General features: G+C 39.1%; 1 protein-coding gene across 1 annotated transcript in view; it reads right to left on the bottom strand.

Annotated features, from left to right (window-relative positions):
- Positions 1-16,545, bottom strand: part of LOC114619500 (cytosolic beta-glucosidase) — a 127,228-nt gene extending 110,683 nt beyond the window's left edge. Inside the window, exon 1 of the mRNA XM_028765336.1 lies at positions 16,446-16,545. Coding sequence (XP_028621169.1) covers positions 16,446-16,503 — 58 coding nt within the window. The 5' untranslated portion in view covers positions 16,504-16,545. The remainder of the gene's footprint in view (positions 1-16,445) is intronic.
- Positions 16,546-16,773: the final 228 nt, after the last annotated feature.

The following is a 16,773-nucleotide window of genomic DNA, read 5'->3' as shown; positions in this document are numbered from 1 at the left end:
GTTGGTTGGTTGGTTGGTTGGTTGGTTGGTTGGTTGGTTGGTTGGTTGGTTTTGTTTGCTTGTTTGTTTGTTTGTTTTTTGATTGTTTGTTTTGTGAGGGTTGGTTTTTTCCTCCCATTCATTACAGTTTCCCCTCCTTTCACTCTTTCCAGCCCCCTCCCTGCTCCCCTCTCCCCAAGATCCACTCCTCCTCTGTTGCCCCGTAGGAAAAATAAAAGCACGGCATCTAGGGATATCAACAAAACATGGCATAACAAGTAACAAAGACTAGGCACATACCCTCTTACCAAGGATCATCAAGGCAACCCAGTAGGAGAAAAGGGGTCTCATGATCAGGCAAAATCAGAGACAGCCCCACTGCTGCTGTCGGGAGTCCCATAAGAACACCAAGCTATGCAACCATTATATATATGCAGAGGACCTAGTTCAGACCTATACAGGTTTCCTGATTGTTGATTCAGACTCCATGCACCCTTAAGAGTCCTGCTTGATTCTGTAGGCTGTGTTAGCTCTGAGTTTTAAATAGGCAAGAACCTGAGTTGTATTAGCTTCTCAGGTCTTATCTTCTCAATATCTATCACCTCTACAACTCATTTCTCGACTATTCCAGCTTCGAAGGCTCGTTTGTGCTTGAGCTCACCTATCTGAACAACTATGGCAGAAGAACATATTGCCTTCCATTGCCTATTACCTGAACGACTTATCACATCACTTCATTTTTCTCATTCCCTAATTCCTTGTGTAACATTGATCACGTCAAGCTTCTATAAAACACAGAAAGTATGTTGAGTTTTAAAACCATGCCCATTAGAAATGAGGAATGTTACCGTGTCAGGAATGAAAAATGAAGAAGGAAACTCTAAGTGGACAGGCCCAAATACTCTCTAGCTCCACCTTCAATCAATGTAGTGCCATCTGGGTCCCATATCTATGAGAATTCTGAAGTAAATATGGAAAACTCTTTCTGATGCCTAAAACCATATTAGCCACTGGACTAGAATATTTATAACATTCTTTTTACCCATTCCAAGATTCTTTTAAAATGACCTTGTAAACATCCCAACTTTTCTCTTCTTCTTTACCTACACAACCTCATTATATGCATTCTCTCTCAGTTATCACATCAGTCATGTGCTTTACACAATGACTAGTTGCAACTCTAACCTAAAAAGGAGATATGAATCTTCAACTCTCTCCTAAACACTGAGAAACCCCCATAGGAATTATCAAAGCCAAATTGAACCTATACCATATGTATCATCTTTCCAACATCCAAACCTGCTTCTTTAACCCCTAGTTAGCTTCATCAGCCAAGAAAATATCGCAAAACCATCACAAGGTGCCTATTAGTCTTTTACTATTTCCTCTATGGCCCAAATTGCATCACGAACATGGCTTTCTGGTTCTCCATCAGTGATGTCTCTATTCTTTTGTTGTATCCTTTTTGTCCCATCCTCTCAACTTCAACTGTTCATCTTTATCATCTACCTCATCTACTGCATGCAATGCCCTGACATCTCTTTCCAGGCCTCCATTTTTCTTACATGTAGAATTAATCCTATTATTTCCTCTACTTATGAGTATTTTACCACTACCAAATACCTACTGCACATGACTCTTCACACTAACTCATTAGCCAGGAATGGTAATCATCCATGCATGTATTCCACACACTTGGCTTCAGATCCCAACATCCACCCAGTCATCAAAGCATAATCCAAGTGCAAAATGTCATCCAGGATACTTCTCAAAGGATCTAGTCCCAGATGCTCTTTGCAAATGTTCTCCTTATGTAGTCTTTAATAACGTTCCAAACAATTAGAAGAACTCCAAGTAATTTACATAAATTTTAAAGCATTTCAATTCAAAACCATTGGCCTACTTCCTGGGCCATGACTGTATCTTTCCCCAAAGGCTGTTCAAAGATTCATACTTCTGTGCCTTCTCTACAAAATGTTTAGTTTGCTGATACTCACCTCTTATGTCATTCCCCCAAAACTAAACTAATCTAAAACTAAAAGCCTTTCTCCTTCAGATGCCATTTAGACACCACAATCACTCACTCATTTTACTCTTGCCAGACAGTCTTTCAGTCTTCCTCAAGTAGTATGTTTATTGTGAAACATTGTCATTTCATATCACAATTATGTGCCTGCCTCTGCCCCTTAGGTTTTATTGAAATGATCCTTTTATTCACCTGTTTATAACCAAGCTACAATCTCCATAAAATATGCCTAATTGCCATAAACTAATAATGATACATTATCAATCTGAATAAGTAGTCATAATTTAATTACTCAGCCCTTGCCAGGGAAACTAGGTCTCTGATTCAACATGGAGACATTTTCTGTATCATTTTGAATCTTTTCTCTCCAAATAAGAGAAAAGTCATTATTCAACAACAAGCCAACCAGGTCACAGCTTTAGTATGGCCTCATTTGGGCTTTATTTGAGCCATGAAGAGAACCTTGGGAGTATCCTAGGAAGATATTTAACCTCATCAGTACAGTGCCTGTATTGAGAACTGCTCAGTTCTCCCTTCAGCAAGCCAACTGGATAGCAGGAATTTCTGTCGGCCAAAATTTGTCAAGTTCTAAGCCAGAGTCAAACCAAAACTATATAGACTACTCATCACTTACTCCTCCCACTTCTTCACACAATACTAAAGGCAAAAAGCCAAAAAAAAAATCTGCAGAAGCTCACCATATGAAAGGCCAGGAGTGCCCTGCACTTGGTTCCATCATCACTGGTGCAAGCCCCTAACTGCAACTACTCCCTAGCCCTGGATAATAATTTATGAGATGTATAAAGTAATGGGCTATCAAGAGAAAATGTTGCATTTTCTACATTCCCCAGTTATGCATCTGCATGACGGACTGCAATAACTCCAAGAAAGATTTTTGTCTTTAGAGTAAATAATGCACTTTTTCCCCAAGTCTCAAAGCCTATATTTAAATGATTATTCATAGGTGCTATGGGAAACTTAAAGCTTTAGCTTAGCAAATCCCAAAGTAAAATGGGTAATGTTTCATAAGCCTTGTTTATGTGTCACCTGCCCAGAAAGTCATCACTGCCTCTTACATTATGCTTCTAATTCCCAAGCCAACCTCTGAAATCTATTTATCTCATTATGCACCTGAAGGGTATTTTGTGACACTGACTCCCATTTACAACATTGTTCCTTTGAGGAATTGTCCCCTAAATTCCCAGTCTAGTGGCATGTGGATACATTTCTCCTTGCATTCAGTGGTGCATGGGAAAAATATGAAGCTGAGCCCAAGAAGTAATCTTTTTATTCTTAAGTTTACATTCCAGAAATGACCTTCTCTAAATGACCATTGTTTATTAAGGGTAAACAATGGTAGCCTGTGAAATAGAGAGAGGTTTTCTGAATTTAAAGTGTCTCGTATGCTGACTGTTACCACGATGAAACATTGGCTTGGTTGTAAGATTTGACATTGAACCTGAAGCTGTCTGACCTCTCATCTTTATTTTCAATTCTTCTCATTACTTCCTTAAATGTATATTGTCACTAGTATCCTGCATCATAGAAAATATTTTTCCATCTTGAAGCAATTTAAAACCAAATATATTTACAGTTTTGAAATATAAAAAGGTATTTTTAAATTAAAAGAAATGCCTTTTTTAACGGTAATTGAAATGATTTTTAAATCTCATTTATTTTTGTCAATTGATTCTGCTTAAAAGTCTTCAGCCCAGTTCACTCTCACTTATCTATGCTAAGGAAGGAGGATCAGTGGCCTGGATAATCAAAACAGCAGACAACCTTAAAAGCCCTTGTATTTGGCCCAGGCACACTTTACAATCAAACTCTGATTATCTACATTAATGAAAGAAAAAACAGACACCTTGAGAAAGATGCAACATCAAGACAGATCTGCTATGCCGGCTTCAGGCACCCCAAAGAAGGGGACCACAAGGAGTAATGAAAGAAGAACAGGGTCCCAGCTTCTGCCAATAGACACAGTCTATCCATAATATAAGCACGTAGTGACAATATCTATATGGCCAACAAGAATAATAATGGTTATTGGCAGAAGCCTGGAGTTATATTCAAATACTCCCATGTCAAAAGGATTGGTGTCCATGTTGCCCTAAATAGTATAAGAAAAGATTATTAGGGAATATATCCTTAGCGTATAGTGGGTAAAGGCACTTGCCTTCAAGTTTGATGACTCAAGTTACATACCTGAGATCTACACAGTAGAAAGAGCGAACTAACTCTTATAGGTAGTCCTCTGACTTCCATGAACTGCACACACACACACACACACACACACACACAGAGAGAGAGAGAGAGAGAGAGATGCATGCATGCACGCACACACATAGGCATGCTCGCATGCACACCAAATAAATAAAATGTAACTTGTAAGAAAGGAATCCATTGATAGTATGTAGTTTAAAATGCTACTTTTGAGGGATTCCTTAGTACCAGAACCAAGCTTCCCCCATCACTACTAAGTTCCCAGTGACACTCTTGAAATACTAACACAGAGGACAAACCAGAAAGCGACAGAGCAGAAAATCCAAAGCTTGAAAATGAGAACACCTGGACCTTTGTCCTCTGCATCTTCATGCCAAAGTGAGATGTTCATTCAAGCAAAGAGAACAGCATGTGCAAAGGTACAGAGGCATGAAGGTCATGACATTAAAAAAGACACACATGCTGCATTTTGGTTAAAGAATAAAGTACCAATAAAGAATAACAAGGAAAGTGGAGCTTCCAACGTTTAGATATTACCCAAGATTTCACAAGTGGTAAGCGGTAGAGGTAAGGTACAAATGTAATATGTGCCCCATCAGAGCTCACAATAGCAGATGGTAGATAAGAAGACTTAGAAGACGGTAGACTTGTAAGAGATAGTTGTGGAGGTGATGTACTGAAGAGATGAGAGGAGGATGATAAGGAAGGAAGGAGACTAAGAAGAGACTATATATTTTAAAACTAATGGGAAAATAAAAATAATGAAGAGAGGGGGGAGAAAAACATGTTTGCACAAGCCAGAGAAAAATGAGTAATGTGGGGCATGGGCATAAGAGGAGGAATTTTTGCATGTACTCCATGCTGCTGGCTCTGGGGTCTAGTGATGCTCTAATAAAGGTCACAGCATCACGTTATCTGTGAATTTATGAACATAGCTGGACAGCAAGCCCTGTGAGATGGGGAAGCCGAAGAAGGGACAGAAACACTGATACTTTCTTTCTCCAATCAGTGCTGGAGTACATTCAAACAAGCAAATTCAAATCTTAGCTGAAGGATTTATTGCTGACAAAAAAATTCATGAGCAAACATGGGCCAATATGTAGAACCCATACTTCAAATAAATTACTGAGATACCATGACTTGTGTCTTGTTGCTCAAGGTTAAATACATTGACTCTCATTTAGCTTTCTGTATAACATCCTTGCTACTACTATAAAAGATAAACACGGAAATGAGGGCATGGGAAAAGTAAAATGCAGAGAATACGGTACCTTATCCAGAAAAAAAAACATGTTATGTGTTATGAAGTTATTTATATATATCTTAATAAAACTAAGCCCATTTTTAGACCATTGCTATACTGGTACAAAAACAAAACTGTGTGTGCCTATATTTCTGTGAATGTGAGAGAGGAACTGAAAATGTATATTCCAAATTTTAAGATCCTTGCTTGGCAAATCTTTAACTGAGTTTTCGCTACATGTTTTACATGTTCTACAGTTATATTATTTGTAGAATATAATTTTTATAGAAACATATATGATAAGCAAACATTCAATTCAGATCCTTGTTAATACAAAAGAATGTACAAGCAGAAAGATAGAGCTTTATCAACAAATACCATATAACCAGTAGTATTGGCAATAGTTACTTTGTTACTCCCTAGGAAGCCAACTAAGGAACAGGAAGACTCGGTACATGAAGATTCTGTGCATTCAGAAATAGAGGAGGTAAGAGATTATAACAAATGTAATGACCAAGTAACTGATCCCAGAAACAAATCCAAAGATCCGTGGGCTCTTTCAGACATAGAAACTGTCACCACCTCTGAGTGGGTTTCTTCACATTGAACATTTTGCCTTCTACTGGTAGACTGTCTGAAGTTCCATTGATTCTGTATTTTCCCATCTTAGTTTCTTCAGGCTACTAGAATAGACCACCACAGTCGAAGTGTCTTAAAAGTATGAGGCCTGGGTACCAACTTGGTCAGACTAGAGTCAGGATTTCCTCTTGGTTCAAGGTAGGGGGATCTTCAGGCTGTCCTCATACAGAATGGGAAGAAGTAGTCCGGCCTCTGGATTTCTTTAGCAAGGCAGGGGGCCCATCAATGAAAGACTCACACTGAGGTTTCAAGTGTCTAATTACAAACTTAGTGGAGAGGCTACAATACACATTGTCTGCAGTACTGCTCATCACCCCAAAAGCCTGGGCCTAGAGAATTGTCAGACGTGGGTGCCCTAGTGCTCACAGGAGAATATAATGGCAAAAAGAAGAGGTTAACTCGTTCAGTTCATTAATTTTGAATAATATCTCCTCCCTTATGAGGTGCTCCCATATGTTAATGCATCTTAATAAAGACTTATACATAAATGAATATTATATTAAGGTCTGTATTTATGTTAATAAAGATTTCAAGTTCAAAACAGAGTAGAACATACATATTTAATTCTTTTCCCTCTCACACTCCATTGAAATGACAGTAAATAAGAGATCCACAACTGAGCTTACATTAAAATGGTCCCAATAGAACACCACATTTACTCAAGTAGTTCTAGAAAATAAAAATAAACTAGGACCAATTTGTCAGAAAACCTAAGACAAAGTACTCAAGTAGGAACGCTAGAGAAAGCCTGCGAAGACTGGGAAGCTTCTGCTTGACAACCTCTGAGGCAGCCAGCACTGGGGAAAGCAGACGTGGCCTCCTATCCTGACAATTAATCCAGGGACCATCTGTGTTACTGATGGCCAGCTGGGCTCATCTCCTCCATCAACAAGACAATACTACCTTTACCTCAAATTCATGATAAGAAATGTTTCAAGAGAGTGATAAATGTGACTAGGAAGGATTCTAACATACATAATGGGGCAGGAGAGAGAGAGAGAGAGAGAGAGAGAGAGAGAGAGAGAGAGAGAGAGAGAGAGAGAGAGGAAGAGGGGAGGGATAGGGAGAGGGAAAGAGAAGAGGGAGAGGAAAAGGGAGAGATAGAGACAGAGACAGACAGACAGGGACAGAAACAGAAGGGGACAGAAGGAGAGAAAGTGCACCACAGAGGTAAACACAAACTTTTTAAACCTTTCCATTTGGTGATTTGTAATTGAAATCGTAGCTAGTTCTTCCATATAAACTTTTCATTCTGTGAGAATTGACTGTCCATCCCTTCAACTAACAAACAGAACTCTGTGACTTTACAGGCAACCGAGTTTCAGTTGATGATATCATTATAGTTTAAAGGAAGTCTGATTATACCCTGATATTAATCAGCATTAGTTCACCTTAAGATCTTCAGGCACTGGATGAAAACAACCAATATGAACGAAAAGAACAAAAATAAGTAAAAATAGGAAAAAAGTATATTATGGTCCTCATCTACAATCTCAGCATTCAGGAGGCTGAGCCAGAAGAGCCATGATCTCAAGGTAGCAAATTTTAAGCTAGCCTAAACTACACAGCAAAACCTTGTCTCAAAAAGAGTCTCAAAAATGATACTACATATATATATATATATATATATATATATATATATATATATATATATTTGGAGTTTATTTCTTTTACTGCTTTATGAGTTTTCTATTTCTTCTCTTTTCTATTTTTATCATGTTTCCCTGTTTAGTTCTTTTTTATTTTGTCTTTTCCAAATAAACAATTATAGTTACATATATGTGTGGACTATAATCTAATGCTATGACCTGTGACTATTTCATGGGTAAACCAGTTCCTTTACATACATACATTTTAACATGAGAACTTTGAAATGCATATTCTTGGCAGTTTTGAAAAGTACAGCACTCAGCTTTCAAATACATTTACTGTGCTATATGTTAAAATGTATTATTCCTGCTTTAGTATGTCCTCGTGATATTGACCATCACTGTCACCCTCCCCTTATCCCTAATGTCTGCAGCCACCATTCCCCTCCCTAACAGTTCAGTTGTTTTAGACCATGATGAGGACATACAGCATCCTTTTTCCACACCCATCCTTTTTAATTGAGTATACTGTTGTCCACTTCTCCCCATGCTGACATAGTGTTTTTCATTTTGATTCCATTTGAAGGCTGCATGGTATTTCATTGTGTGCACATACTATGTTTTTCTAGTCATAAATGTCACCAAATCCCTAATACAACTAAAGGACATTCAGGTGGAAGAAAAGGTTAAGGAAGTAACCCAAAGAAGAAGCAAAAAATGTAAGAAACACTCTCCATTATTCTTAGAATGAATTAAGCAACAGGTAGAAAGAGTGGTGGGCATCATATTACATCAGATTAGCAATTTTGCCCTTAAAATATCTGGGTCTCAAAGAATCAAGCAATTCAGTGCTGCATAGTCAATAAGTAAAACCTGATATCCTCCTGAAGAGCTGGTCACTCTCCTGAGCCCAAAGGTGAATTCCCACCACCATTATAAGCAGAGACCCAGTGGCTTGTTTGTTTCCCCCCTTCCCCCCACCATCTGTGTCTCCTAATCTACTCTTTGCATCTGGCATCTGGTTGGTGAGTTGCATCAGCTAATGAGTCACTCTTCTCTGCACCTACATTTTTTTTTCTTTGTTAATCTCATGGCATGGTAGAAAAATAAAGGTAAATTGAGAGTTTTGTAGATCTCAAGTTTACGAACAGAAGAATGAAATTATATCACTGCCTGAATCTGAAACATCGTCCACACGCTCATGTTTTGAACTCTCGCTCCCCAGCTACTGGAGGTTTGTTTTTTCTTAAAGGCTGTGGAATATTTAGGAGGTGGGGCTTAGCTGGTAGAATCACAGTCACTAGTGATGAGCCTTTGGAAGTAGTACATGCCCATGGTTCCTATCCATCAATCTCTGCTACCTGGCCTTGTCAATGTATCTCCCCCATAACTGCTGCTACCATGCTTTCTCCACCTGGACAGACTGAAATCTCTCTGAAACCATGATCCAAAAGAAAGCTTTCCCAACTTTGGTTGCTTGTGTCAGGTATTTTTTTTTAAAGTGAAAAAAAACCTATTTCTATTTTTTGTTAGAAAAGTGAAAGTTGATATGACTGAAACAACCTATATAGAGCCATTATAAACATGGCCTAAATCCTATCATATAACTGTCTTACTCATTCTCCTGCCTTTTAAATGTAAACATTTCTTCAAACCTCTTGACTGTAGAATTCTAGCTTTGGTAAATCAGACCAATAATTGTCCAAGATCAACCCTTGTTCCTTCAATCATAAAGCCAAAGTCACCATTAAATCAAAAGTAAGTACAACATGGATACAAGGCAGCGTGGAAGGCTCACAATAGCATTCATAAAGCAGGGTCCTTTGCCTCCTTTAAAACCACAAACCCCAGATCCATTAGAAGGCCATAATGGAGTAGTTTGGACTCTGCTCAGGACTTGCAGGGTTTTACAGATCATGTTTACTCCTTAAGAGCCTTCTCCAAAATCACCTGCAGTTATAAGCTTCTAAGAACCATAGACTCAGGTTCTAAATGCTGTTCTCATAGTTCCTCTGTGGCATGCAGAGGATAAGAACACTGAGCTGCGCCCCCCAGCTTTGTTCCTTACCTGCCATCTAGCCCAGAAGAGTACACAGAGTCAGTTTCCTGCAGGGTTAAAAATCTTTGTGAGTTTTCTATGTACAAAATGATGGCGTGCCTCACTTCTGTATGTAAAATGATTGTCTGCATTTCCTTCCCTATCTCTTTACTCCAACAAATATATTTTATAGGTCGTCCAATGTTCTTTACAACTCACCTAAAATGCATAATTTCTCTCCTGCTTATAACACTTATTTATTATTTATTTATGAGATTTATATTGTACCTTCCTCCAAGAGGCCCAACTCACTGCACAGCAAACCATTATATAATAAACATTAAATGCTTCTTTAGAATCATAAAGAGTGAAGTGTCCAGAAGAGAAGCAGAAGGGATAAGAGGCACAGGAGGAAGGCCATGGTTCTGGTAAAATATATAATCAAGTCCGAATATAATGAGAAGGGTGGTCAGAAGGCCAGGCCCTGAGCTTCTCCATCAGACCCACTTGCAAAGATGCTGACACTGCCCTCTGTTCCACATCAAAGCTCCAGGACATCTCAATTTTGAGTACAGGAGTCCCACAGTGCTCCCAAGAGAATGAAAACGAATACACCTACACAGACAACCATGCTTTGAAGTTTGGCGAAAAGACATGTATGAAGGTGTTTCAGAGCAAAGTCACTGAATTGCTAAATTGTTTTTCCAAATACCACTTTCATGCATCCCTCCTTTTTGCTCAATGGCTGTGACTTTCAATTACAGATGCAGGAAGTCCAAATGTGGCTTAGTCAGATCAGCATGGCCTGACTTTAAAAGCCGAGGTCAGCTTGTCACTTTTTTATTTGAAAAAAAAAAATCTTTGAATTTGGGTTATACCTCAGTCTACGGGACCTTTGAAACGGTAGTGGACAAGAAGATGAAACACCTTCTCATAGAAAGACTCAAGAACAAGAAAGGAGTATATAGTGTATAACTTATAGTTAGAGCAAGTCATGAGCATTCCCCCTAAATGAAGCATATGATGTTTCTCTGCTCTCAAATTCAAGCTGGGTTGAGCATAGCCCAAAGTGAAAGAAAAATGATAGTATGTTGCTGGTAGGAACATTTGTGGTAGTGTTTCTGAGCACTGTGGGACAGGCATTCTAGTGCTCCAATTACATAAACTCACTCAGACCACATCTATAGAAAGAACATTGCTACTTCATATTCTATAATTAAGGAAGCTGAGAAATGCATATCTTATATGTCCTTGTTATACTAAGAAGTGTGTGAAGTAAAATTCAAACCCAGCACTTCTAACAAGCAAGCACAGAGAAGCCATTCAGTAACAGACTGAGGATTGAACAAGTACATTGGTCAAGTTCCCCAGTCTAGAATCTATTGATAAAGTGTTAACATACAACGGCCAGACAGGGGCCACAAACAAAGTCTTTAACATTAGGCTATACCAAGCTCAGTGCAGAAGGGCATGGGAAAGACTGCCTCTAGACACACAAAAGGACAGGATAGTCTGGCAAAGGTAGCCCCTGGTCCACAATGAAACTGGATGTTGGTGACTGAAACCCACTATTATGATTTGTTTGTGGCACTATTAGAAGATGTGACCCTGTTGGAGTAGGTGTAGCCTTGTTAGATTAGGTGTGTCACTGTGGGTGTGGGCTTTAAGACCCTCATCCTAGCACTCTAGAAGCCGGTATTCTGCTAGCAGCCTTCAGATGAAGATGTAGAACTCTCAGCTCCTCCTGCACCATGCCTTCCTAGATGTTGTCATGTTTTTGCCTTGATGATAATGGACTAACCCTCTGAACATGTAAGCTAGCCCCAATTAAATATTGTACTTGTAAGAGTTGCCTTGGTCATAGTATCTGTTCACAGCAGTAAAACCTTAACTAAGACATCCCCTGTACACTTACAAAACGAATTGTTGACTTATATCAAGTTATCTATAGAGTTCTGTAGTGGGTGGTCCTCAGTAATCCTTCTGTCCCTGCCCCTAAATGTGATTGTACCTAGAAGATATATTAACACAGAACACTTACAATACATTACTGTTCTGTAGTATATGTTATAATTATCCCCCATTTTACAAAGTGCAGAATGTTAACAGGATTTGGTCTGAAACTGTTAATATACATAGATGCAAGCTCTCTAAGGAAGGAGTATGTACTTATGACAAATACCTAAGGCTTGGACAGTCATAGCAGTCAAGAACTTAGCCAGTCACAGGCTGCTAACTACTCAGACATGCCCAAATTAGGCAAATGTTGACTGTTGCTAGACTACTTGTGTATATCACTTTCTTTTTCTGTCTTTAAATACTGACTAGTCACATCACTAAGTGGAGTTTTTGAATCTTAGCTGGATTGGAGAATGACCCAATTTATAAATCATTTCTTTGCTCAAATAAACTCTGCTAAAATTGATTTGTTTAAAGTTTCCCTCTTATCAGACTGTCATGAAAGGTGAGGTCTTCAGTACAAAACCAGGAAGCCTAGGAACACCAAACACAGTTTTGAAGGACCCATCTGACCCATTGATATTTGCAGCATATGGGGTCATGGGTGAGTTTTCTATCAAATTTCAGCTCCATAGACTTGTGTTTTGAGATCTTTCACCTTATTTAAACAACTTTTACTAGACAGAGTCTAGGAAAGGATTAAATAAAAACAACTCAGTTAAATCTAAACTCCTCAAGAGTCTTTTGGGACTGGAGAAACTGCTTAGTCATTAAAGGTACTAATTCCCAGCACTCACATGGCAGCTCATAATTGCTTTGTAACTCCTGTTCCAGGAGATCTGATGCCCTCTTGTGGCCTCCATGGCAATTAAGGACACATATGGTATACTGACAAATAAACATGCAACCAAACAGCCATACACATAAAATAACAAAAAATTTTAAAGAAGATATTTTTGGAATAAACAAGTTTGAGACTGTCTTTTTAGGAATTCTCTAGGTGGACTACAGCTGTATTGCCAGAGTAACTACAAAAATAGATAATTTTTTTAATAAGATACTTTTGTAGCGACTCTGAGTCTTAACTGCCATCATGCCCCAAATACCAAGGCCAGATGGACTTTTATACTGATGGACTTTCTTTATTGCCTAAATTTTTAATTGGTTGAGTTTGATAAGTTTTTTCATAAGTATTCTCTTTAAGAAGAGTACTTTAATTTCTTATCATAATTTCCTAACATCTACCATAATGTTCTTCCCAATAGGTTATACCCACTCAAGAGTCTCAAATATAGTATTCTTGGTATATCAAGTGGCCTCACTGTGGTTACAATAGTTAAAAAAAAAATGTTGGAAGGAGAGCATAGAGGAATGGTGGAAATGGTTCATTGGTTAATAGCACTTGCTGTTCTTGTAGAAGATGGGATTAAATTCCCAGCATTCACATGGTTGTTCACAAACGTCTGTAACTCCAGTTCTGGGGGAATCCAAATGTCCTCTTATTACCTCTGGGCACCAGGCATGCATGTAGTTGGTGTACATACTGTCATGCAGGTAAAACACTCATATACATAAAATAACTAAACCTAAAATTTTTAAGATATAAAATATAATCTAATTAATTTGACACTGTAAATTCTGAAGCTAACATTGAAACCAAACAAGCTCATTAGAGTGGTGACAAGGTAGCAAGGCCAAGGTTTCAGTTAGCTTTCAAAACTAATAGGCTAACTAAGAAAGAAGACCTGAAATCAATAAAAATTTCACCCAAAGCTCTTTTGTAATAAAATGAATTGAAATGTAGCTTACATTAAATAACTACAACCTAAGAGTAATTTCTTTAAAAAATGATTTTATTTATTTTTAAAAAATCGTAGTAGAGTACAATGTATTTTGCTCATATCCAACTTTGCCCATGGCACCACTATATTCCTCTTAAACTCCTGTTCTTCTGTATATGATATTATGTAATATCATATATGTACAGCTATAATATTTATATTGTATATTATATATACAGCTCCTATCGATACAAATCAGTATGAGTCATATATATACACATATATATATGTATATATATGTATACATATATATGTGCAATCTTTCAGGTGGCTTATCTTCTGAAGAAAACTGATTCTCCCTCTCTCCAAAGCTTCCAACTCCATGTAGCGCTTCAACTAGGGGTGGGTCTTGTGAGTCCTTGCCCATTCCTGCTGGAATGCTGACCAGTTTGGCCTTGGGCTGGTTATGTGAAGTAACCAAAGATGTTGAGTGGTCTCTGGGTGTAACATCCCTGTCGGAAGACACTAAACTAACAAAGTTTTGGGCAATCTTAGAAGCCAGGCTGTCAATCAATCAGAAGCTTTGAACCGTAAGTCACATCTGTAGACAAAGCAGCCACATACACAAAATATGAAAGTTTAAAAAGGGGGAGAGTAAATAATTTGCCAAATTTACCAAGGTAGGAAGAAGCAGAAGTGGGTCCTGCATCACAAAGTCTAGCTCCAGAGCCCATCATCATAACCACAGCACTCAAGGCTTCTAGCACCTAGCCTACTCACTCTATTCCAAAAAAATGACACCCACTCCCTGAGCTGGTAGGCCTCCCTTCCAAAAAGGAAAGGTACAAAGATCATTTCCTTTGCCCTGAGAGAGGGGTACCCTTTCTGTAATCCACCTGACCAGATGCAAATTATCTAGAAGTGAAGACAATTTAGTGGAGATGTGGCACTGAATCCCTGTTGACCAAAGCATTCTCAGACATCATTTGAAAGGACCTTTATATCATAGCACTCATCCTCCCATGGAGATGTCTTGCATATGGCAGTAGTAGCAAGAGCAGCAGAGGTTCCTATTCGTCTTTGCAGAAATTAACAGCTAGGGACCAAAGCAGCCTAGTCTGTGCAGAGATAAACCTGTCCTCTGTCACTCTTCCTAGAAAATGTCCCCCGTTCAAATTGTTCCCTTCTCATTCATTAAGCTTTAGGTGAAATGACACTGATTCTGGTGTTCTGTGTAGCTTTCCAGGCTTCCACATAACTCCTCATGGTAACTGATAGGCAGTTATACAGGCTTTATACAATCAGAAATTATTTCATTGACTGCCCTGTTTCTGTTTTGTCTTAGTTCTGTAAGAAAGTCCCATGCAATGAGGAGAAATCACAGAAATCTGACCTCTGTATCTTCTTTTAAAAGAGCAGCTCAAACTCAAGGGGTCAACAGAGACCTGCTGCTACTAGGACCATTACTACACAGGCTTTTCTGGCTTGTTCTTGGTGTCCCCTGGTTATGGACACTGAACCCTGAGATTTCTTCACTTACAGCTATGTCACTCCAATTTCCATACTTATTGTCACATGGTGTTCTCCTGTGTCCCTTTCTGTGTCCAAACTTCCTTCTTTGTGTGAGGATATAAGGTACTACCTGATCAGAGACATACCCTACCCCAATACAACTTAGTTGATTTCATCTTCAAATGGCTATTGCTAGCCTCTGAGACAATCAGAGAACACATTTTAGTTGCTTAAGCTTGGCATCATAGAAAACTACAAGAAACCCTTTATCTTTGTTTAACTCAGGGTTTCACCACACACTTCTGTGGTCACATATATGTTTTGACTGTGATGGCTGTTAAGCATTCTTCATTGTAAACTCACAGAATCAACTAAGCAGACTCACAGAGCCTCATAGAGACAACCAGGGAATCTTCGTGACTCTGACCTAGGCCCTCTGCATATATATTATGGTTGTGTAGTTTAGGCTTGTGGGACTCCTAAAAGTGGAAGTGGGGTCTGTCTTTGACTCTTGCCTACTCTTGAGATCATTTTCCTTTCACTGGCTTGCCTTGTCCACCCTTAATATGAGGGGATGTGTCTAGTCTTATTGCAACTTTATAGGCCATGTTTGGTTGATATCCTGGCAGGCCTGCTCTTTTTCAGAAGGACATGGAGGAGGAATGGATCTGGGAGAGAGGAAGTTAAGGGGCAGGGAACTGGGAGGAAAGGAAGGAGGGCAAACTGAGATTGGATGTAATATATATGATAAGAATAAACAAATAAAGAAGAAAAGAATTCTTCATTGTGTTGTAGGACAAGAGGATACATGTGTTTTAGAAAAGTAAATCCAAGTTTTCTGTTTTGCAGGTAACAGGTTATGTGTGGGGGAGGCAGGTGGAACATATCATGACGTCATGCGTTCATCTGTAGAGGACAAAGACTGGAGCTAAGACATGAAGCCCACCTGCACCTACCTGAAAGTTCAATTGTATCTGATAGTTCAGTAGTCCTCTCTTATGAACTAACTCAGGAAATGGGTGACATGTTCAAGATAGTGCTAAGCTCTGGCTCACATGGAACAGAGCAGAGCATGTTTCCCAAGTAATGAAGAGCCCTTGGAAGGAATTTACTCAACACTTTTCTAGCCAGTGGAGGGAAAAGTCTTTTCTAAACACTTAGCAAATTTGTTCAAGAACCCAATCATGGAAGCAGCTTATCCGACCTAAACTTGACTTTTCAGATAGCCCAGACTGAGTGGAAGGCAGCTGCATCCCGTCCACATCCCCCTCACCCACCACTTCATGTATCAGAGGAAGGAGAGAAAAGGATGTGGCTTCTAAAAAGAGAAAGTTCCATTTATAGGCTTTAGCATCTTTCTTCTAGTTTTGCCTGTTCACTTCACCCTCCTCCCAAGTAATACAGAACCCACCAGCATCCATTGCGGCCCCAGTGTGGGAGAAGCATCTTCTCCTACCTTCTACTTGATAGGCAGCAGTGGCTGCTCCCCATCCAAACCCCACAGGGAAAGCCATGGTTACAGATGTAGAATCCTCAACGCCACCAACAAGAGCTAACTGGAGTTTCGGACTTTAACCAGAGGAGCTAAGCAGCTGTAGAGACCGGTGACCTCTGATCCCAGACCAGAACTTCAGAGAGCAAACAAGTGAAAAAAAAAAAAAAAAGTAGAGCTCAAGGCTGGAGGGCCCCCTTCCAGTGGCCACAACTGTGACGAGACTCTGGGTCATGTTGTCTAAGTTAAGGATTAGGCTTTCTTTGCCCAGCTCTCTCCATTGTTCTTAACA

Source organism: Grammomys surdaster, unplaced genomic scaffold (genome assembly GCF_004785775.1).
Source record: "Grammomys surdaster isolate TR1022 unplaced genomic scaffold, NIH_TR_1.0 150, whole genome shotgun sequence".
NCBI classification, from domain to species: domain Eukaryota; kingdom Metazoa; phylum Chordata; class Mammalia; order Rodentia; family Muridae; genus Grammomys; species Grammomys surdaster.
The sequence above is the reverse complement of the archived record's forward strand: the minus strand, read 5'-3'. Positions and strand labels throughout refer to the sequence as shown.